Source organism: Spinacia oleracea, chromosome 4, assembly GCF_020520425.1.
Source record: "Spinacia oleracea cultivar Varoflay chromosome 4, BTI_SOV_V1, whole genome shotgun sequence".
Lineage (NCBI taxonomy): Eukaryota > Viridiplantae > Streptophyta > Magnoliopsida > Caryophyllales > Amaranthaceae > Spinacia > Spinacia oleracea.
Genome location: NC_079490.1, coordinates 162,745,624 through 162,769,614, shown reverse-complemented (window position 1 = coordinate 162,769,614; position 23,991 = coordinate 162,745,624). Strand labels below are relative to the sequence as shown.

At 34.8% G+C, this 23,991-nt stretch overlaps 2 protein-coding genes across 2 annotated transcripts; both read left to right on the top strand.

Moving 5' to 3' along the window:
- Positions 1-18,635: 18,635 nt before the first annotated feature.
- LOC110792214 (stigma-specific STIG1-like protein 3) lies at positions 18,636-19,316 on the top strand. Its single transcript, XM_021997023.2, has one exon. The coding sequence runs from the start codon at positions 18,677-18,679 to the stop codon at positions 19,175-19,177; it is 501 nt and encodes a 166-aa protein (XP_021852715.1). The 5' UTR covers positions 18,636-18,676; the 3' UTR covers positions 19,178-19,316.
- A 3,614-nt stretch (positions 19,317-22,930) lies between these two features.
- Positions 22,931-23,629, top strand: LOC110792215 (stigma-specific STIG1-like protein 3). Its single transcript, XM_021997024.2, has one exon. It carries the CDS (start codon positions 22,975-22,977, stop codon positions 23,485-23,487), a length of 513 nt encoding a protein of 170 aa, XP_021852716.1. The 5' UTR covers positions 22,931-22,974; the 3' UTR covers positions 23,488-23,629.
- Positions 23,630-23,991: the final 362 nt, after the last annotated feature.

The window sequence follows — 23,991 nt, the reverse complement described above, 5'->3', positions numbered from 1 at the left end:
CACCAGCAGAAATATATTGCTGGGACTGTGGCTGAGTTATGAGTTTTCAGAACAAGTACTTATGGTACATCACCTTCTCGAAGCAACTCTTCTTGATACACCTTGAATCAGATCCCTCGTCTATTTTATTGCTTTTTCCAATGCTACTACAAAAGGCTATTAGCTCAAATGGCACAGCAATGTGCAATTTTGTACATGATGTGGATTCAAATCCCGCATAGCCCACATATATGTTTGCAAGTTGCGAACTAAGTTATGAGGTTTCACTTATTTGGAAAGTCATGAATACCAACATAAAAGTCATGGGAATTGTTATAAAAGTTAAGGCAGTTTTTCGTCGTCTCAAACCTAACTTTTCCTTTTATTAATTTAACTTTAACTACTAAAAGTCTGACTTTTATATTTCTACCTTTTTTCGGCTAATGTGAGTCATGCAATCTGTTTTATTCCACACCTTGTAATTTTATGTGTTAAAGTTGTGGTTATGTTGGTTAAAGTTATGGAAATTGTTCTAAAAGTTAAGACAGTCTTCCGTCGACTCAAGCCTAACTTTTACTTTTAATTACTTAACTTTAACTGTTAAAAGTCTGACTTTTATATTTTTACCTTTTTTCAGCTAATGTGAGTCGTGCATTCTTTTTATTTCACACATTGTACTTGTCTGTGTTAAAGTTGTGGTTCTATAGGTTAAAGTTATGGAAATTGTTCCAAAAGTTAAGGCAGTTTTTCGTCGTCTCAAACCTAACTTTTACTTTTATTAATTTAACTTTAACTACTAAAAGTCTGACTTTTATATTTCTACCTTTCTTCGGCTAATGTGAGTTATGCAATCTGTTTTATTCCACACCTTGTAATTTTATGTATTAAAGTTGTGGTTATGTTGGTTAAAGTTATGAAAATTGTTCTAAAAGTTAAGACAGTCTTCCGTCGACTCAAGCCTAACTTTTACTTTTAATAACTTAACTTTAACTTCTAAAAGTCTGACTTTTATATTTTTACCTTCTTTCAGCTAATGTGAGTCGTGCATTATTTTTATTTCACACATTGTACTTGTCTGTGTTAAAGTTGTGGTTCTATAGGTTAAAGTTATGAAAATTGTTCTAAAAGTTAAGACAGTTTTTCGTCGTCTCAAACCTAACTTTTACTTTTATTAACTTAACTTTAACTACTAAAAGTCTGAGTTTTATATTTCTACCTTTCTCCGGCTAATGTGAGTCATGCAATCTGTTTTATTCCACACCTTGTAATTTTATGTGTTAAAGTTGTGGTTATGTTGGTTAAAGTTATGGAAATTGTTCTAAAAGTTAAGACAGTCTTCCGTCGACTCAAGCCTAACTTTTACTTTTAATAACTTAACTTTAACAGCTAAAAGTCTGACTTTTATATTTTTACCTTTCTTCAGCTAATGTGAGTCGTGCATTATTTTTATTTCACACATTGTACTTGCCTGTGTTAAAGTTGTGGTTCTATAGGTTAAAGTTATGGAAATTATTCTAAAAGTTAAGGCAGTTTTTCGTCGTCTCAAACCTAACTTTTACTTTTATTAACTTAACTTTTTTTTTTTTTTTTGAGGGGGATATTCTTAACTTGAACGGAGATGTATGTTCAAATCCTACGTAGGCTATTTGTTTTATTATAAAAATATATAAGTCAGACTTTTAGTAGTTAAAGTTAAGTTAATAAAAGTAAAAGTTAGCTGTACTAAAAGTTAAGAAAAACATTATATAAGTTCACCTAACTTTTACCTTTAATAACTTAACTTTAACTACTAAAAGTCTGACTTTTATATTTCTTCCTTTCTTCACCTAATGTGAGTCATGCAATCTGTTTTATTTCACACCTTGTAATTTTATGTGTTAAAGTTGTGGTTATGTTGGTTAAAGTTATGCAAATTGTTCTAAAAGTTAAGACAGTCTTCCGTCGACTCAAGCCTAACTTTACTTTTAATAACTTAACTTTAACTGCTAAAAGTCTGACTTTTATATTTTTACCTTTCTTCAGCTAATGTGAGTCGTGCATTATTTTTATTTCACACATTGTACTTGTTTGTATTAAAGTTGTGGTTCTATAGGTTAAAGTTATGGAAATTGTTCTAAAAGTTAAGACAGTCTTCCGTCATTTCAAACCTAACTTTTACTTTTAATAACTTAACTTTAACTGCTAAAAGTCTGACTTATATATTTTTATAATAAAACAAATAGCCTACGTAGGATTTGAACATACATCTCCGTTCAAGTTAAGAATATCAATATAAAAGTTAGCTGTACTAAAAGTTAAGAAAAGCATTATATAAGTTCACCTAACTTTTATTTTTAATAACTTAACTTTAACTACTAAAAGTCTGACTTTTATATTTCTTCCTTTCTTCACCTAATGTGAGTCATGCAATCTGTTTTATTTCACACCTTGTAATTTTATGTGTTAAAGTTGTGGTTATGTTGGTTAAAGTTATGGAAATTGTTCTAAAAGTTAAGACAGTCTTCCGTCGACTCAAGCCTAACTTTACTTTTAATAACTTAACTTTAACTGCTAAAAGTCTGACTTTTATATTTTTACCTTTCTTCAGCTAATGTGAGTCGTGCAATATTTTTATTTCACACATTGTACTTGTTTGTATTAAAGTTGTGGTTCTATAGGTTAAAGTTATGGAAATTGTTCTAAAAGTTAAGGCAGTCTTCCGTCATTTCAAACCTAACTTTTACTTTTAATAACTTAACTTTAACTGCTAAAAGTCTGACTTATATATTTTTATAATTAAACAAATAGCCTACGTAGGATTTGAACATACATCTCCGTTCAAGTTAAGAATATCAATATAAAAGTTAGCTGTACTAAAAGTTAAGAAAAGCATTATATAAGTTCACCTAACTTTTACCTTTAATAACTTAACTTTAACTATTAAAAGTCTGACTTTTATATTTCTTCCTTTCTTCACCTAATGTGAGTCATGCAATCTGTTTTATTTCACACATTGTAATTTTATGTGTTAAAGTTGTGGTTATGTTGGTTAAAGTTATGGAAATTGTTCTAAAAGTTAAGACAGTCTTCCGTCGACTCAAGCCTAACTTTACTTTTAATAACTTAACTTTAACTGCTAAAAGTCTGACTTTTATATTTTTACCTTTCTTCAGCTAATGTGAGTCGTGCATTATTTTTATTTCACACATTGTACTTGTTTGTATTAAAGTTGTGGTTCTATAGGTTAAAGTTATGGAAATTGTTCTAAAAGTTAAGGCAGTTTTCCGTCGTCTCAAACCTAAAACTTTTACTTTTATTAACTTAACTTTAACTACTAAAAGTCTGACTTTTATATTTCTACCTTTCTTCGGCTAATGTGAGTCATGCAATCTGTTTTATTCCACACCTTGTAATTTTATGTGTTAAAGTTGTGGTTATGTTGGTTAAAGTTATGGAAATTGTTCTAAAAGTTAAAACAGTCTTCCGTCGAATCAAGCCTAACTTTTATTTTTAATAACTTAACTTTAACTGCTAAACGTATGACTTTTATATTTTTACCTTTCTTCAATTAATGTGAGTCGTGCATTATTTTTATTTCACACATTGTACTTGTCTGTGTTAAAGTTGTGGTTCTATAGGTTAAAGTTATGAAAATTGTTCTAAAAGTTAAGGCAGTTTTCGTCGTCTCAAACCTAACTTTTACTTTTATTAACTTAACTTTAACTAATAAAAGTCTGACTTTTATATTTCTACCTTTCTTCGGCTAATGTGACTCATGCAATCTGTTTTATTCCACACCATGTAATTTTATGTGTTAAAGTTGTGGTTATGTTGGTTAAAGTTATGGAAATTGTTCTAAAAGTTAAGACAGTCTTCCGTCGACTCAAGCCTAACTTTTACTTTTAATAACTTAACTTTAACTGCTAAAAGTCTGACTTTTATATTTTTATAATAAAACAAATAGCCTATGTAGGATTTGAACCTACATCTCTGCGCAAGTTGCACGGTGCTCGGCCAGTTAAGCTAATAGACTTTCCAAATAAAAACACACAATGTAGAACAAACGGAGTACATAGCCATCAAAAGATTATGAAGGGGAATTTGTGTATTTTTTGTACAAGTTAAACCATATAAAACCTGGGTAAACAACAATTTGCCAAGACATCAACAATTTGTACAAGTTAAACCATATAAAACCAAAGATCGCAAGTCAAAGATCCAATGTAGGTACAGTCTGACTATGTAGTCAAAGATCTCTGTAGCTTTTCAAATTTATGAACCAACCACTCTCTTAGTCTCAAACTCTCAATCATCCAGTTATCTAGTCTTCATAATATTTGACAGGTAGTGAAAATTCAAGCATATATTCCAGAATATCTTAGTTTCAATAATAGTATTCCTCCCCTCATTAGTAACAATACCAGTCCTTTCCGTCTCATCCACCAACAAGTACAAGGCCGTAGCAGCCGCAATTTGACCTTCCGGCGATGATAGATTAAAAAGTGATACCGCAAGTGCACGGTGTCTGTTGTTAGCAGATACTTAGCAAATACGGGTCGATCCCACAGGGAGACAAGTTCTATTAGTTTTTGCCCAACTATACGAACTATTTCAATAACGAAAGTTGAGTTGAATATTAACTACTAAAGCTAAAACAATAATAAAAATGCGTAATTTATCAATGAATTAAAGGTCTAGGGCGTCTGTTCGGTTCACCATGCTTATACCAATCCAAGAACATAAATCAATTCGGAAATGAATAAACTAAGCCGAGTAATTAAAGTACATGCTAAGCCTACGGTCGGGTCTTAACACTTTCAATTCAACATATGTAGTACGGTCGCTAACATAATCAGAATTGCCAATTGCACTAAGCCTCTAAAAATACGATCTTTCGATTCTAATTCCTATTAGCTAGATAATCAATTCATGAAATTGGCCGATAACATGAATCAACAATTAAAACAAATCAATCGGAATACTCAAGCAATAATCTATAAATTAACAAACTTTATGCATAATAATCATGGTATAAACATGGTTTCCCTTACTTAGCCCTAGAATACGACTACTCGCTCATAATTGAATTAACAAACATGATAGAAATAATAAACATGAATTTCATAATCAAAGGAAAATTTAAACTAAGGAACGAAAACAATAAGAAAGAATAAAAGCAAAAGAAATTATTGAATTACCTCTAGATTGATGAATTGAAAATTGAAAGCTAGGGTTCAACAATGGAAAAAGGGAAGAATAGAAAATCAAAACTGGCGTTCAAGTGTTCTCCGAATTGAAAAACGTGAAAAGAAATTAAAGCATAAGGGAATACATTAATTCCCTTGAGGTATTTTAGTGTTTCCTCAATTCTCAACAAAAAAAGGAAAATAACAATTACATAGGCTATGATTTAATTGGACGATCACCAAGATGAAAGCATGAACCCGCGTGTGGAAGTAGTTGGGCGGAGAAACCAGCGGGCCCGCTGGTGGGTCGCTGGTTTTCGCGCCCAAGGGGAAGATTGGGCCATCGTTTTGGGCTTCGGGCGAATCGGATAGTCGAGCCATCTTGTTTATGTCATAACTCTTGTTCTACAATGCCTATAAGGACGTGTGACCTGTCGTTGGAAAGCTCTTGAAGTCTACTTTCTAGGCCAATAAAAATCGCCTCATTCCGACATGTAGAACTTGAGATATCAACAAAAGAGTGAACGCTTGTCCGTTTTGATGCTTAGAAAAATAGCGTTTAGCTTCGTTATTGACTCAAAATTATCCCTAGAGATATGCAATGATCCTCGAGTCAACATTCCATCCGTTCATCATCCAAATCAACTCATAACACTCCGAAAGCATCCAAATGACCGTAAAATCACCTGAAACATTAAGAAAACACAAACGGGGCGTAATAGAGTACGACAACGATAACTTATGCAAATGTGATCCTAAATGCAACTAAAATGATACAAATGCCTAATAATGCAACCTAAATGCGCCTAAAATACCCTATACAAATATGACTCATCAAATTCCCCCAAGCTAGACTGTTGCTTGTCCCCAAGCAACACTAAACCAAAGATAGAGAAGCAAGACGCACTTGACTTTCATAAAACCATGGTAAGACCAACCTAACTCTCGAGCAAACAATCAAACAGAGTTATTGAGACGGAAATCTAGCTCAGATACAAATAGAACCACAAAGCATCGTGATCCACAATCGAAACAACCAAGCTTAGCCACAAACTATTCTCAATCAAGCTAGTCGTCGCCGCATACCTTGTAGAATATAAATATATGATGCAACATAGGGTAAGATGACAATAGCAAGAAACGATTTTCATTCAATCACAAAATAAACATGCCGATCAAGAGGTCTTTATAATAAGCTTGTAATGGGGCTAGGTGAAAAGGAAGGGTAGGGTATAATTTGGGAAAAAGTGAGAGTAAGGTCCAACTTGGGGAGCAAATGTGAACTATATGCGTCGGCGTGATAATGCCGCAAATCCAACTCCATCGAACCATGAAACCCGAACAATCAACCAAGTTACAACCAAGGGAAAACATAATATAATGTCAATGATCTTTCTTCATTCCCCTTTCCTTGCTTTCAAATTACATACAAAAACGAAAAACATTTTTTTTTTTTTTTTTTTTTTTTTTCCTTCTTCTTTTTTTTTTCCTCCTTCTTTTTTTTTTTTTTTTTTTTTTGACGTCTGGTATGAAAATGAAACTAGATAATGAAATCGAAAGTACATAAATAAATCTAATGCTAACTGTTACAAGCTTGGGTGCCAACAATAATATACACCATTTCCGAACCACAAATCCAAACATAGCCTCGAACCACGAACTATTGGCTTAGTGTGCCAATCAATCAACATCAATGAAACCATTACGAACACCGAAGCTCCCCCAAGCTAGACTCGGGACAAGTAACCAACGGGGCTAATAGGGCTCAATTTTGTGGAGTTAAAACAATAAACGGACAAGGCTACAACATGGGTATGAAAGGCAGGAACTGATGTTTCTAAGTTCGTCTGAAGGCTTCCTAAGAGAATGGCCTCTGTCATACGCGGCATGCATGAGTTGCAACTAAACTACTAATGAATCTCAAGCCAAAATCATACGATAACAAGTCACATCAATCACACAAACACATAGTAAGGTGACCTACAAGATAATTGGCTAGCTATTCTTGACACGAGACCAACATCTTACCGCATACCATTCAATTGGTTCACACAATGCCAAGCAGTTATCAATGTATAGCATGACCGACTGAATTTCAGAATCATAACTAAGTTCAAAAGAAGCTCAAGAGAGTCAAATAAAGCCCGAACATAGTTTGAAAGTCAATTGCACAATGCAAGGTATAAAGACATATGAATGCAAGTAAGAATGCAACTAAATTGAACAATAACACTAGGAAAGCAGTACATTTTTTTCGTTGCACGTAAACTCCCACCCCTAATGGACGGTACAAAGCGTACAACACCTAAACAAAACAATAAAACTATACTAGAAAGCAACAAAGATAGATATCCCTCCCCCAAGCTAAACAAAACACAGTGCCCTCACTGTGAAAATAGCAACAATATAACTCAAACAAGGGAGAGAGATGGAAAGTGCTCACTCGTGATGAGCCTCGTCGGCCGAGTAAGACTCGGTAGGACTGGCGACAGTAGAAGCGGTGGGGCCAGAAGCTTCAAACTGACGACGCAAAGAGCCAATCTCCATAGATGTGGTGGATTTGGGTGAAAGCTAGTTGGTTTAGTTGTTTTCATGATACAACAACCGCGAGTTAAAATACTCCAATCAACCAAGACGGTGCATACTTCAAGATTCAACGATCAATCCCAACGAATAGTTCATGCAATAATCAATAAGTTCCCAATGCTACCAATTTGAACTCAACAATCAACAAACGTTAACCAATCTCGATAAATAATTCATATAATATTCACAACGACAACCATTTGAATTCAACAACCAATATTGTCATCAAAATTCCAAATTTCTTTTCAAAATATGATTCAAGTGAATAAACGTTAGAAAAATTGAAATTTTAATATCTTTTATGCACCACAAAGACCATAATTTAGTTGTGAATTCCGCAAACGAGCCATAATACTACACAATTTACCAATGTCCACAAAGAACCAAAAATAAAAATAAAAAATCCCCAAATTGATTTCAGAAGTTAGGGTTTTAAATCATGAACCAATAATGGTGAAGGAGGGAGATTTGAGAGGTGAAGAGGGGGTGGTGGTGCGCTGACCGCCAGTGTAGCGCCGGCGGCCGTTGGAGGACGAACGACGAGCTGCTTTTCGCAAGTAAGGGAAAGAATTCGAAGGAGGGAGAGGGAAGGCTGGCGGGCTGGTGTTGGCTGGGCTTGTCTCAGGCAGCGGTTCGACGCCGGCGTAGCGCCTGTGAGGTGGTGATTGTTTGGACGAGGGAGGACAAACAGGTGGTGGGTGGTGCTGTTTCGTGCGTGGCTTTGTGAAGGAGAGCGGACAGGGGCAGCTGGTGCGCAGACGCCGGTGGTGCGTTGGTGATGCAATGCCGGCGGAACGCTGGTGAGGTGATGGTGCGACGGCGGTCAGAAGGTACGGTGGTGAGAGAGAGAGGTACGCGGGCTGGTGGCAGGGTTTTCTCGTGGGTTTGTCAAAGAGAGGAGATGGGTTTCGTTTTTATTTTTTGAATCAAGAGGGAGGCGGGAAATCCAGCGGCGTCGCTGGTTCGCCAGCGGGCAAGGCAGAGAACGAGGCGATTTGGGTAAAACAGACAAGCGGGCTCGCTGGGCGAGCGCTGGGCAGTCATGAATGGCGAGAGATCCCTCGTTGTATCGAGGGAGCGCTCGCTGGGCCCGCTAGCATGGGTGCAGCGCATAGTGTAGCTGGTTGCCGCGAGATTGTTGATCCACTTGCGGCTTGTCGATGCATTAAAATTTCCGGAATTAACTCGATCTTGCATCTACACATCTTTAAAAAAAAATCAAGCACTACTAAAATAAAACATTAGGATCGTTAGTAAAGGTTAGAACACGCAAAAACAAATGAATAAATACGATGAACGAAAAACTAATCTAAAAATAAAATAAAAATACGAATTCAAGTGAAATCAAAATAAAATATTTTTGTTCTTTTGTTGTTTCTAATTTTTTTTTCCAATAAAATAACCAAATAAATAAAATAAATTAGATTAAAAATTGAAATAAATGAAAAAATTGAAAAGAAAAAGAGTTAGAAATCGGGTTGCCTCCCGATAAGCGCTCGTTTTAAGTCATTAGCTTGACTCCAAACCTCATAAATCAAGCGTTGATGGGTGGATCGGAGAGATAGATCGTCTCCAATTTTCCGATAAACGCTCCTTCAGTGTATAACTTCAAATGTTGGTCGTTCGCTTTGAACTTGGTGCCATCGGGCACCGAACATCTTGCTCCAACTGTTGGACTAGCATCAACTGCATCTCCAGGATCATCATCACCTGCAAACCTTTTCAAACCAAGTGCATTATTTGAAAAATTTCTAGAATAAGAATGAGGCAACTTGGAATTAGAGACAATCACTGAACAAGACACTTCTTGCATTGGACTTTTCATCACATGAGACAAGCGAAAGGTCACCTTGTCATCCCCTACAGTCAAGGTTAGCTTCCCTTTCTTAACATCAATAACTGCCCCTGCAGTATGAAGGAATGGCCTACCTAAGATTATTGGAATCTGATTGTCCTCTGCTATGTCAAGCACAACAAAGTCTACCGGAATATAGAATTTACCTACTCTCACGGGGACGTCTTCTAAAACACCTAAGGGGTATTTAATAGAATGGTCGGCCATTTGAAGAGTAATGGTGGTACATTTTAATTCTCCCATATTTAACTTTTTGTAAATAGAGAGGGGAATGACGGACACACTGGCACCTAAATCACATAGGGCCTTATCAATGAATAGAGCACCTATATGACAAGGGATGGAGAAACTACCGGGGTCCTTTAGTTTAGGAGGAGACTTGTTTTGTAACATAGCACTACACTCCTCAGTTAGAGCCACTCTCTCTACACCACCAAGATCCCTTTTCTTAGTGATTAATTCCTTTAAATATTTTGCATACATAGGAATCTGAGATATTAAATCAATGAAAGGAATCGTTACCTCGAGATTTTTGACCATAGCCAAGAACTTACCGAACTGTTGATCAACCTTTGCTTTCTGCATTCGATGAGGAAATGGTAGTGTAGGTGCAAAAGGGGGAGAATCAGTAACCTTCTCCTTGCCGCTCTTATTCTCCTCTATTTCATCCTCAACACCCGGGGTTTCAACCCCTACATCCACAGTCTTAATTTCAACATGTGCCTCTTCACCAGACTGATGATCACCCTTTGACTTATATTGTCGATGTGGAAATGGCAATCGAGGAACAAAAGGGCGAGAATCATCAATAGCCTTCTCCTTGACTCTTTCCTTAGTCCTTCTAGCCTCCTCTCTCCCCTTTTCAATATCTATAAAATCAGTAGGTACCAAGGGGGCATCATATGTAGTACCACTGTGAAGAACTATGGCACAAGCACTCTCTCTAGTGTGATCTTGAGATGAAGTAGATTGCCCTGGAAGTTTTCCCGGTTGCCTTTTTGACAAAGTATCAGCGAGTTGAGCAACTTGGTTTTCCAACATTCTATTTTGATTCTTCAACTCCTTTATGCTCTCATCGTGGTTCTTTTGAGCAATCTCTGAGGTCTTCTGCATATTCGCTATGAGTTTATACAGATCACTCATGTTAGGCTCTGGAGTGGCATTGCTCTGCGAAGGTTGTTGCTGATAGCCTTGGTGCGGGGGTCTATTAAACCCCGGGGGAGCATTATGTGAGGCTCCTTGTGGAAATGGAGGCCTAGCAACATGTGCCTGAGGTGGATGGAACTGTGGTTGTGACCATTGTTGCTGGGGTTGAGGATTTTGAGCATTGTTGCTTCGATATGAGAAATTTGGATGATTCCTCCAACCTGGATTGTACGAGTTGGAATATGGGTCATCGGGTTGCCTCTGTTGAAAAGCATTCACTTGCTCCATTCGCGTGGTATCCTGCAGACTATAAGAGCACTCATGACCAAAGTGACCTTGGATTCCACATACTTCGCAGTAAGAAGTTGTTACCGGAGCTACACTGGACATAGCATTGATACTCATTGGGGGAGTACCAGGCTGAGGGGACTTAAAAGCATCGATCTTTAGGTTCAAGGCTGCCACTTGTGATGACAATATGGCATAAGCATCGACATCAATCTTGCCCTTCTTAGATGTAGTTCTAGTGGTGCTGTAATGATTAGCGGCAAGATTGGCAAGGAAATCATAACCTGCATCCACTTCTTTGTCAAGAAAAACACCTCCAGAAGCAGAATCAACCGTGTTCTTTGTTTCATCTTGCAAACCATGGTAGAAAATCTGAACCAAGAACCATTTTTCAATATTATGATGCGGGCACGACCGCTGCAAAGCCTTGAATCTATCCCAGGCTTCTCTAAGTGACTCTCCCGGTTCTTGCGTAAATGTAGTCAACTTGTGCCTTATTTCAGCCGTCTTGGTGGGTGGAAAGAATTCTTCGAGAAAGGCTTGTGAAATAGCACTCCACTCTGTCTCCTTGACATCGTTCAACCATATTTGTGCCTTGTCACGAAGGCTAAAACCAAACAACATTACTTTCAATTGGTCTTGAGTGACCCCTTGATGCTTGATAGTGCCACATAGTTGGTTGAACCTCTGCAGATGGTTGGTGGGTTCCTCAGATGGATGGCCACCATATTGATTTTGTGAGACCATAGAGATTAGAGCGGGCTTGATCTCAAAGTTGATTGCCTCAATAGTTGGCATTGTGAGCCCAATCGGAACACTGCTCGAGGAAGGAACCCCATATGATTTCAAGGATTTAGACATCGTGTGACTCAGTGGAGTTTGTGAGTCTTGAACCCCTGACTGCTTCTTGTTTTGTTGTTTCTTTTTGAGTTGTCGAAGAGTCTTACCAAGATCGGGATCGGGTGGAACTAAGGTACCGGTTCTAGCAGACCTGGGCATAAACAACAAACAAGAAAACGCAGTGAAATTTGCCTCAATTGGAACTAAAAGTTCCAATGAGACGATGGAAACAGTTCAAATAATCAAACTAAAACTAATAGAATCTAGCCGTCTCCCCGGCAACGGCGCCAAAAACTTGATAGATTAAAAAGTGATACCGCAAGTGCACGGTGTCTGTTGTTAGCAGATACTTAGCAAATACGGGTCGATCCCACAGGGAGACAAGTTCTATTAGTTTTTGCCCAACTATACGAACTATTTCAATAACGAAAGTTGAGTTGAATATTAACTACTAAAGCTAAAACAATAATAAAAATGCGTAATTTATCAATGAATTAAAGGTCTAGGGCGTCTGTTCGGTTCACCATGCTTATACCAATCCAAGAACATAAATCAATTCGGAAATGAATAAACTAAGCCGAGTAATTAAAGTACATGCTAAGCCTACGGTCGGGTCTTAACACTTTCAATTCAACATATGTAGTACGGTCGCTAACATAATCAGAATTGCCAATTGCACTAAGCCTCTAAAAATACGATCTTTCGATTCTAATTCCTATTAGCTAGATAATCAATTCATGAAATTGGCCGATAACATGAATCAACAATTAAAACAAATCAATCGGAATACTCAAGCAATAATCTATAAATTAACAAACTTTATGCATAATAATCATGGTATAAACATGGTTTCCCTTACTTAGCCCTAGAATACGACTACTCGCTCATAATTGAATTAACAAACATGATAGAAATAATAAACATGAATTTCATAATCAAAGGAAAATTTAAACTAAGGAACGAAAACAATAAGAAAGAATAAAAGCAAAAGAAATTATTGAATTACCTCTAGATTGATGAATTGAAAATTGAAAGCTAGGGTTCAACAATGGAAAAAGGGAAGAATAGAAAACCAAAACTGGCGTTCAAGTGTTCTCCGAATTGAAAAACGTGAAAAGAAATTAAAGCATAAGGGAATACATTAATTCCCTTGAGGTATTTTAGTGTTTCCTCAATTCTCAACAAAAAAAGGAAAATAACAATTACATAGGCTATGATTTAATTGGACGATCACCAAGATGAAAGCATGAACCCGCGTGTGGAAGTAGTTGGGCGGAGAAACCAGCGGGCCCGCTGGTGGGTCGCTGGTTTTCGCGCCCAAGGGGAAGATTGGGCCATCGTTTTGGGCTTCGGGCGAATCGGATAGTCGAGCCATCTTGTTTATGTCATAACTCTTGTTCTACAATGCCTATAAGGACGTGTGACCTGTCGTTGGAAAGCTCTTGAAGTCTACTTTCTAGGCCAATAAAAATCGCCTCATTCCGACATGTAGAACTTGAGATATCAACAAAAGAGTGAACGCTTGTCCGTTTTGATGCTTAGAAAAATAGCGTTTAGCTTCGTTATTGACTCAAAATTATCCCTAGAGATATGCAATGATCCTCGAGTCAACATTCCATCCGTTCATCATCCAAATCAACTCATAACACTCCGAAAGCATCCAAATGACCGTAAAATCACCTGAAACATTAAGAAAACACAAACGGGGCGTAATAGAGTACGACAACGATAACTTATGCAAATGTGATCCTAAATGCAACTAAAATGATACAAATGCCTAATAATGCAACCTAAATGCGCCTAAAATACCCTATACAAATATGACTCATCAGGCGAGAACCTCCTCCATCCTTCAAAAGCCTCAACAACAGAGAAACCACTCCTTCCTCCACAATCACCTCCCGATACCTTTGATTATGGCCAGCCAACGAAACGACGTAATTGGCTGAATCAATTTGGTCTTTCACCTTCTGATTAATCTGCAATTACTCAATTGAAGACCAAACCCGAGCAGTAACTATCGGCGGAATCGCCAAATTAGCTCCGCCTTCATCATCATTGTATATCGACAAAAGCCAACTAAAATCGGCAATCGAATAAGACTGTAGAAGGTTTGTAACCTTCTTGAAATCCGCAACAGAAGAAGTTATAGTGAGGAAGACATGGTGAAGAAGACCAGTATGCTTGTGTTTCTCTCTTTCTCTCTCCTGTAGTTTGCGTTTTCGATCTCCAATCGATCACTCCTCTGGGTTATTTTTTTCCCTCTCTCCTCTGGTTATTTTCATGAAATATCGTGAGGATATTTTTCCGCGTCTCAGGTAAAACATCAGTGAAATATTTCGCACGTGTGAACTATTTGGTGTACGTTAATATTAACGTACACCTGTTGCGCACAAGACCTATTGTATTGATAATCATTAATTTGGTATTGATGCTGAAATTAGTAATTAAGTGAGGAAGTCCAAATACATGTCTGGCATGTATTTGCAAAAACATGTCAAACCCCAAATAAAAAGGTAAAGGTAAATGTAAATGTTAAATATTTTTGGGGGGAAATGTATAACGGAATTGTAAATTTGTAAAACTGGGTGGTGATTTGGCATTGCTGAGTTGGTATTGGTATTACAAAAATGGTATTGGTATTACAAAAATGGTACTAAATTTTTTTTTAATGAAATTCATTTTCCTTAAATGATACTCGTTTTGTACTAAATTTTATAAAGTGGTATTAATATCACAAAAATGGTGCTAAATATTTTAAAATGGTATTCATATTACAAAATTGGTACTCAATTTTTCTATATGTGATCCAAGTTGGCAAACGGGGTTGACTATTCAACAATTTCAAAATGGCTGGGAAATTACAAACAAGCCCATGGCATGTATTTCGTAATACATGCCTGGTTGCGATTTTGACGCCCTCGTAATTAAGTATGGTATTGGATAATAAATTAGAAGGTGCATCCGGTTGTATGTATTTCTCCATGCAATCAGATTAAAAATATGTTTTTACGGTTTAAAGCACTTTTTTTTTAATTGAAAAACACATTTTTGCGATTAAAAGCACAATTTTATAGTTTAAAATAACATACATATTTTCATAATAGTTCTTTTTATTTTAATAATTGTCTTGTACTTAACAATATGTGCTTTTAAAACGGATTGTGTTTTTTGTTTGTAAATATGTGTTTTTAAACAATAAAAATGTGTTTTTAGAAAGATTAAAAATACAAAATGACCTGGTTGCATGTAGAGCTACATACAATCGGGTGTATCTTCTACTAATTGGTATTGGACTATTGATATACTACCTACGTTTCACAAAAATGTTTACAGTTACTATTTGCACAAAGATTAAGACAAAAGTAGAAAAGGTGGTTGAATATAATAAAATATGGATAAAGTAAGGGAAATTGAAAAAAGGTGGGTGGGTATTAAAAAAAATGAATAAAGTAATAGAAAGTAAGCGAAAATTGTAAATATTATGGGGTAAGAAGGGTAAGGTAGTAAATTATTATGTCTAAAAGTAGAATAAAGCAAAGTGTAAAGTACATAATGAAACGAACTAAAACGAAAAGTGTAAAGATCATTTTGAAACGGACTAAAACGAAAAGTGTAAAGATCATTTTGAAACGGAGGTAGTATCAATATACTGCTAAGTAATATTTATACGAAGTATGTGTTATTATTTATTAACAACCTTAAAGTACATTTTTGTTTAGAATCGCCGTCACTCTACGGTTTTTCATTTTAAAATTGAGATATCTCTTTCATTTCTTAATCTTTTTAAGTGATTCAAAACATATTCCCCTCCTTTATGTATAAATATCCCATGGAAACCGTACTTTTGAATTTTTGTAAAAGATCAAACGATTTTAAAAAAAATATATATATGTGAACTTATAAAATATTTGTGAAGTATCAAAAAAGTTGTTTTGAAATATCGTTATGAAATCCTTACATAAAAATGGGAAAAATGAGATTTGAATCATTTAAAATGATTGAGCAACGAAAGAAATATTTTAATTTTAAAATGAGAAAATGTAAAGTGGTAGTAATTCCAAAACAAAAATATATACTTTAAGTAGTAATTACAAAAAAAAACTTGGGTTTTCTATGTTGTACCCATGTATTTCTTTGATTTATACGTTGTACCCATGGATTTATAATGTTCCACATCGTACCTCTGTACTTGTAATTTTATAGTCAATCTTACCCTTGTTGTTAATCCAACGTTTAAAAATTCCATTAAAACAAACTAAAGCTTTTCTATAATATAATCAATCTTATGTTTGTCTGTCAACCCATCGTTAATATAGAAAAAACCTTGACTTTTTAATGGAACTTGTTAACATTGGGTTGGCGAAAAGGATAAAAAAGATTAACTTTTGCAAATACAAGGGTACAATGTGTAAAATTTAAAATGTTTGGGTACAACGTAGAAATCAATGAACTACATGGGTACAAGGTAGAAAACCCCAAAAAAAACTTTCATAAGATAGTTAATACAAAAGTGGCTTTTTTGCATTTAGAGGTTTGACAAAATGAATGTAAAATGACTAGTTTGTCCTAATATTGTCTAGAATTATAACACTTACCAAGCTTAGCACCTACATTATTTTCCTCCTAAAAACACTTGCTCACGCCTCCTTCTTCGCTTCACCCCTTTTGTTACTCGTTTCTTGTTGTTATATTAGTATTTTGAAGCACTAGAAAATTATTGTAATCATGTTGTAATATCATTAAATTAAGAATATTTTTTTTAGTTGCTTTTTTTTTGAAGATATAATTGTCATTGTCCTTAATGGTAATTTGGCATATTAAACAGTTAATAACTAATTTACCAAACACTTTTAAACAAACAACTTATACAACTAGGAAGTCAAATCAGCTAATACAAACAGTTAGTAAAATCAGCTAACAACTAACAGTTAACAACTCCTAACCAAACAGGGCCAATAACTTCTTTTTCCCCTTAAAATCTTAATTTGTGGTTGCTTGTTCATTATTTTCTACTTGAAGTAGTTGTTATACGGAATACTTTATTTCAATTTTTTTTTCTTTTAAAACTCCCTTGATATAATAGAGGAATAGGGATATCTAGCTACTTGAGCGGTAGAATGGATGTGGATTTAGGTACATATCCACATGGAAGGGTATGAGTATTGAATCTGTATTCGCCGAGGATGACGAATATAAAATTTTAGGTAGATATACGATTATATATCATCCGCACCTGCCCGTTTTCCATCCCTAAGACACTTATGTTGTTGGTCAATTGGTTTCACACAAGTTATAAGGGAAGATAGCATGAGTGCCCCATCCCCACGCACCAAAAGAACCTCGTAAGAATGATAATTAATTGGATAACTATATATATTCAACATACACATATAGCCATGTAACACGAATGTGTTTCACAACCCAACCTGTTCAATATACTAACTTATTTTCAATGTAAATTTATAAAAATCTACTTTTTATGATTTTTAGTTATATTGGCCGGATATGTTACTCTGTAATAATTAGATGTGTTTAATGAAGACCGTGTAAAGTGTAAACATGAGAAATATTGTGGCATTTAGACTAAAGATTATATAGTGAGAACGGAAATTATTTTGGCACTCTAAAAAATAATTTTGACATTCTAAAAATTGATTTTGGCACTACTATTACGAGAATACAGTATTTTGTTCACTAATCGTCTACTCACAATGAGTGCCAAAATCGATTTTAATTTTTAAGTGAGAACAAACAAAGTTGTTTCTGCTTTCACCTGCTTCTTCGAAGTTTAACTTGCTACTTCGGGTTCTACTGCCTTTACTTTACTGAGCTAGCCATTTTGACCACACAATTAAGTACATGGAACATGCGAGAGGTTGACTTTAAGTTGATGTTCATGTAACAGAAAGCTGAACATAGCACTTTAATTAATTATGAACTCCAAAGTCAACCCTTTAGATTGAAATTTTAATTCATGTGCCCTTGGAGACCAAGCAATTTATTAGTCTTAGCCTCCCATGAAAGCAATGAAAGGAATATTTTTTATGATCTATATTTTAGAAAAAATATATTCATGTGAGATCTTGTTAGATTTTATAATTTTTAGTTATCGGTAATCAAATATATTAATTGTTCAAAATATGCATTGGCAATGGTGAAAAGTAAAGTGTTGTAACTAAAAAAAATCGGAGGAAGTATAAGATAAAGGCTAACAAGATAAGATAAAATAAGTTCAAGGTCGATAAGATAAGATAATATAATATAGAGTATAAGTGAAATTCATGTGAGGACAACACACCTATTTACATTTATGCTGACTAGGGTATTCTATATATTCCTTAACATGAATGAAATCTAAAGATCGTCTAGGAGTATGAACTAAGGATAAACTAGTTTTAACTATGTTAAACTTTTTTTTTACGTTGTGGATAACTTTTAAGTAATTTGGGGTAACTTTACATCGCCTTACAATATTCATTATACATCGATTGTAATTAAGAAACTGTGTTCAACCTTGTGCAACTTTCTTCCCTACAATTCAAGATACACACAAACTTCTATTTTTAGTCATCTCTGACCATGTTACCAAAAGAACCTCTAGATTTCAAACACACTCCATGCATGCATTGCATGACCCCCAAATAAAGTAACCCCCTCACCGTCCGTTTCCTTATTTAGAAGTTAAAACCACAAATTTAGAGTCAACTCCCTTCTTTTATTCTCTTATAAATACCTTCATTCCTACAAACACCTTCCTAAGCCAATTTAACACAACTCATAAAACAAAACAAAACATTAATTCATACCAATCAAGATGGTGTCAACGTTGATGAAGACAACAATCAAGGTGTTCACATTGGTAGCTATCACCATATGCATGGTAATAGCAACCATCGCGTTGAGTTCAACCAGTATCAACTATAACCAACAAGACCACCACCATGTTAAAGAAGAGGGTAACAATGCGGCGAATAATGTGTTATTACTCCCTTCTAAGAGGGTAAGCCGATTCCTAGTTGAGAATGATTATAACCGCCATGGAAGAAGCTTAAAACCAGCGGATCATTGCCACAAAGATTACGAGGTTTGCGATGTAATGTACGGGAACAACTTCACTTGTTGTGGAAATAAGTGTTTTGATCTCATTGTTGATAAGAAGCATTGTGGAGGATGCCATAACAAGTGTAAGTTTACACAAGATTGCTGCGACGGGAAATGCGTAGACAAAACTTATGATAAAAGGCATTGTGGGAGTTGCAATAACAAGTGTTTGGCTGGACAATATTGCGTTTATGGGATGTGTGACTATGCTTGATGTCCTATGCCGTTGTATAATATTTTTTGGGCTAAGATGGGAACATTTTTCCATTTCAGCTAGTACGAAGTATATATATATTTGCATGTATTACTATAATTTAATTTTGACCAAAATTTATTTGTTCCAGAGTGTATAATCCGACCTACCAACATTCTTTTTTCAATCTAAGAATTGCAATCTTTCTAAAGGTTTTTTTTAATACAAACCGTCGATATTATATTAATGAAAATGTACATGAGAAACATCCTCATAACCGAGGAACCCAAAAATATACCATCTGAAAGTCGTAACCCAAAACCTTGATTAACCCCAATCGTACCCAAAAACTTGACAAAAAGGCCGGGTATTAGCCATTTCCCAACACCACAATGAAATCTTGGCTAAAACCTTACTTCTAGTAATTACCATACACAATACAATACAAACCCAAAAGAGTTTAGAAAACAAAAAGCAACGCCAAGTGATCTTCCTTCTTCCCATGCGCTTGCCAAAAAGTTGTATTTCTTCACCCTTCGGTTGTTGGTAATTTCCCCATCCTTAAACTTCAACAATCTTAATTGTTGTATCAATTGTTGAACTACCAACAACAAAAGGAGAAAAGGCTATCCTTTCCCTTTATCATTATCAATGACGTCTTTCTAAAGGTTAATTAGTTCAAATAAATAATCATAAGATCAAATCATTATCAATGACGTCTTGGCTTAATACTTAACGATGATAGTTTATGTATAATAGTTGATAGGTCACATGTTAGAATATCTTTTACTCAATTTGTAATTTGTATCTCTTTTACATTTTTTTTACCTTTTACCTTTTAATTTTCAACCTTCCCAACCACTCTGGCTACCACCTGCTTTCACTCCGGCCACCAATCGGCGACTTTAAAAAAAATAGACCTAAACATTTTCATTTTGAGCTTGCACCATGGTAGAGACTTCTTTACTTTAATCTTCGACTATGCTATTAGAATCGTAAAACATAAAAGTCATTATCATGGTCCAAACTTCAAAAGAAGAACGAAAATGATAAAGGTCGCAACATGCGACCTTTAAGCCGTGTCACAACGATGACATGGCATGCTTATGTGTCATTATTTAAATTGGAAACTAAAATATTTAACTTATATAACCTATTATACAAGTTACGAAAAAGGTAGGTAAATCTTAATATTCTAATTTGTTTCTTTCTTTATATCGATTACCTTATTTACATATTTTCATAGTAAAAATATTGCATTGATAGTAAAAATATTTTGATGACGCATAACATACGTGGCGCCTATATGTACCAATTAAACTCCGACATGTAAGATTGCGACAATTAAATGTTGTCGCAACTTGCGACAATTAAATGTTGTCGCAACTTGCGACCTTTATCATCACCTAAAGAAGAAATCCCCGTGTTAATTATAAAAACGAAAGAAAAATAATTCGGTTTTGAATTTGCGATAATAATAAATTTTAATTCGGTTAATAAATTATGAAAATCAATCCGGCTAATAATAACTACCCCATCTATACCTAGTATTTAAAAACTGAAACCATATGTTAGAATGTGACATGTAACCATATGTTATAATGTGACACATGTCTTCACATCACAATCTTCTCTTTAAAAAAAATACAAAAATCAAATGCATCATTATTAATGTACATGTCTTTGTGTTTAAAGAGGGAAAACTCAAAAGACTTCCCCTCCAAAAAAAAGACATTCAGACAAATAAATAATCATAATTTAATAAGCTAAGTTAAATTGTTATTAATATTTCATAACAATAACATTAATAAACATTAGTTCTTACTAAATAGAAGGCATAAGAAACTAAGCATCTTGCTAGGATAAGCCATCAACTTCTCATCTTCAATGCACTCCTTATAAATAAATTGACTAACCACCATTTTCCTTACATCACTTGCACAATCAACTATATATAATCACACATTTTCAGAGGTAATGTGTGTTTTAATTTATGTGTCTATTTTTTTTTCTATGGCTAAATATCAATTTTCGTCTATTTATTATGCTTATTTTAATAACCGTTTGTTTTTGTAGACGTTGTATTATATGTTACATTATCATCACCTTTGATTGATTGTTCTCACTAAATGTTGTTAGATTAAGTTAGTAATAACCTTAACACATACATAATGTGATTTTATTTATTTATAACTTACATTCAGCAAAAATTTACGAATACACATAAATAATCTAAAATTTCATAATATCTAAGTTATTCTTTGTCGAGCAATGTAACTATGTAAGTTCTTATAAAACTTTACAAAATGCTCCCGTGCATTGCAAGGGTCAAAATGCTAGTTTATTTTTATAATTGTTACTCCATATTAGACATTTGATGAAAAAATGTTAACAAATATTTCAAAGACACCTAAACTTTTTATTTTTGAGCTTGCACTTATGGTAGAGACTTTTGTACTTTAAGTTTTAACCATGGTGGGATGGAAGCTTAGAACGTCGAAGTTGATTTCTACCACGATCCAAATTAATTTCTCTCTTATCATAGAGACCTCTGCATTTTAGGCTTATAACATTAAATTATTGTTCGTTTATAACATGGAGACTTATGTGTTTTTAGTTTCTACCATGATAATTAATTTTTCGTTTTAAGCTTTCACCATAGTGAAAGCTCAAACACAAAAAGTCTCTATCATTTTGCAAGCTCAAAACGAAGAAGTTAAAAGTCTTTTTGAAATATCAATGTATTGACATTTTTTCATCAAATTCCTATTATGGAGTAACATTTATTTGCCTATGATTTTTTTTTCTCTTATATCGTAAAAATTAATGTTTAAATTTGACTTTTAAATTGTCGTGTTTTCTTGTCTGGTCAATGTAAGAAGGATATCGGGTCAAATTGAGGTTTTGAGTTACTATTCAGCCTAGTCAATGATAAGTTGAGTTATCAACATCTCGGGTTAAATCGGATAACATGTCGCCACAGGCCGGGTTACTAACAAGTTGTGTCGGGTTACAATTGGGTTCACATCAGTGTCGAGTCGAGTGTGGAATAGAGTTCGGATAATTGTCAGGTCGGGGGATCAGTTCTGTTATCGGTCATGTTCTGGTCGGACCGGTGCTGGTTTCCGGTACACAATATATGGTCAAAATCGGTTATCGATTTTGTCGAGTCGAATACGGTCGGGTTACAGATTTCCTGTTTAAACAACATTTCGCGAGTTACAGTAGATTACGAGTCCGGAACAGTTCAGGTCGGGTTCTCGAATGGAGTAATTTTTTGACAACTCTAAAATATATAAGTGACATGCTATGCTTGTCACATTTACTTTTGTCAGTACTTCCAATTTATTTGAATGACGCACACATGAAGTGTTAGAATCCTCGTTCAACTAGCTAGTATAGTGTAGAAAGAATCATCAGAAATCTCTTATTTTTTGGTTGATGGGTATGATATCTTTAACAATCTCTTGGAACTAACTACTTTAAGCACCCTTATTATTTGCCTTAATTTTTTTAAAAAAAATATTGTCACAGACTGGCCTTAGCTTGTTGTTGCTAATACTCTAAAATTCAAGCTACACACAAACTTCAAACTATAGTCATCTCTCACCATGTTAACAAAAGCACCCTTAGATTCAAACACACTCCATGCATGCATCACCCCTAAATAAACGCTTAAACAAACACATTATTTGAATCTCCAAGTCAACTCCTCCAATTCCCTTTATTTTCTTATAAATACCTCCAATTTCTCATTACATCTTCTAAGCCACCTTAACACAACAACTCATTGAACAAACTAACCAGCTATCTCGAAAATGGCTTCAACAACAATGAAGAAAACAATCAAGGCAATAGCCTTGGTAGCCATCACAATGTCAATGGCCCTTATCATACTCAGTTCCATCAATATCAACTATCAACAACAAGAACAAGAACAACACAACCAAGTTGATGAAGAAGTCAACAACAAAGAAAACGCGATGTTTCTCCCTTCTAAGAGATCAGTAAGCCGGTTCCTAATCGAGAGCAAGACTTACCAACAACATCATAGAAGAAGCTTAAAGCCTGCAGATCATTGTCACAAGGACAACGAGGTTTGTGACTTGGTGTATGGGAAGAATTACTTCACATGTTGTGGAAACAAATGTTTCGATTTAACAGTCGATAAGAAGCATTGTGGAGGATGCCATAACAAATGCAAGTTTACTCATGATTGCTGTAATGGAAAGTGTGTAGACAAAACCTACGACAAGAGGCATTGTGGGGGATGCAATAACAAGTGTTTGGATGCCCAATTCTGCGTTTATGGGATGTGTGACTATGCTTAATTAAATTAATTAATTCATCATATAGTATATTATATATGTATGTATTATGTACTATAAGATGATGATCTTGGCTTAGATGGCCGGGAAAATCTTCCGGTGTTTAAGCTAGTACATAAATTTTGTTGAAAATATGTTCCTTATACATGAGATTCTTTTGGCTATTAGCCTGATTGAGATTTAAGAATGAATTGAATTTAATAATTGAATTAATTTCGAAATCTAGTACAGAGTGCGGTAAAATAAAATACATGCATATCGGCCTAATGTTAGGCCCAAATTTCGAAATGTCTCGAGAATTAAAAATAAAAAATACGTAAAAATAAAAAGTAAAATAGGAAACAACAACGACACCAAACGGGTCCTTAAAAGATTATACTGCTATGCAATTAGCCTAGGTATGGATGAATTAGCAGACTAAGATATTAAATTTTTTGGTTCACAATGAAACAACTACACTTATATATTCAATGACATGATTGAATGGGGATTATTTTGTCCAAGATT

Bases quoted from the DNA above. Each gene is read 5' to 3' on its own strand.
- LOC110792215 (XM_021997024.2), top strand. From the start codon at position 22,975: ATGGCTTCAACAACAATGAAGAAAACAATCAAGGCAATAGCCTTGGTA.
- LOC110792214 (XM_021997023.2), top strand. From the start codon at position 18,677: ATGGTGTCAACGTTGATGAAGACAACAATCAAGGTGTTCACATTGGTA.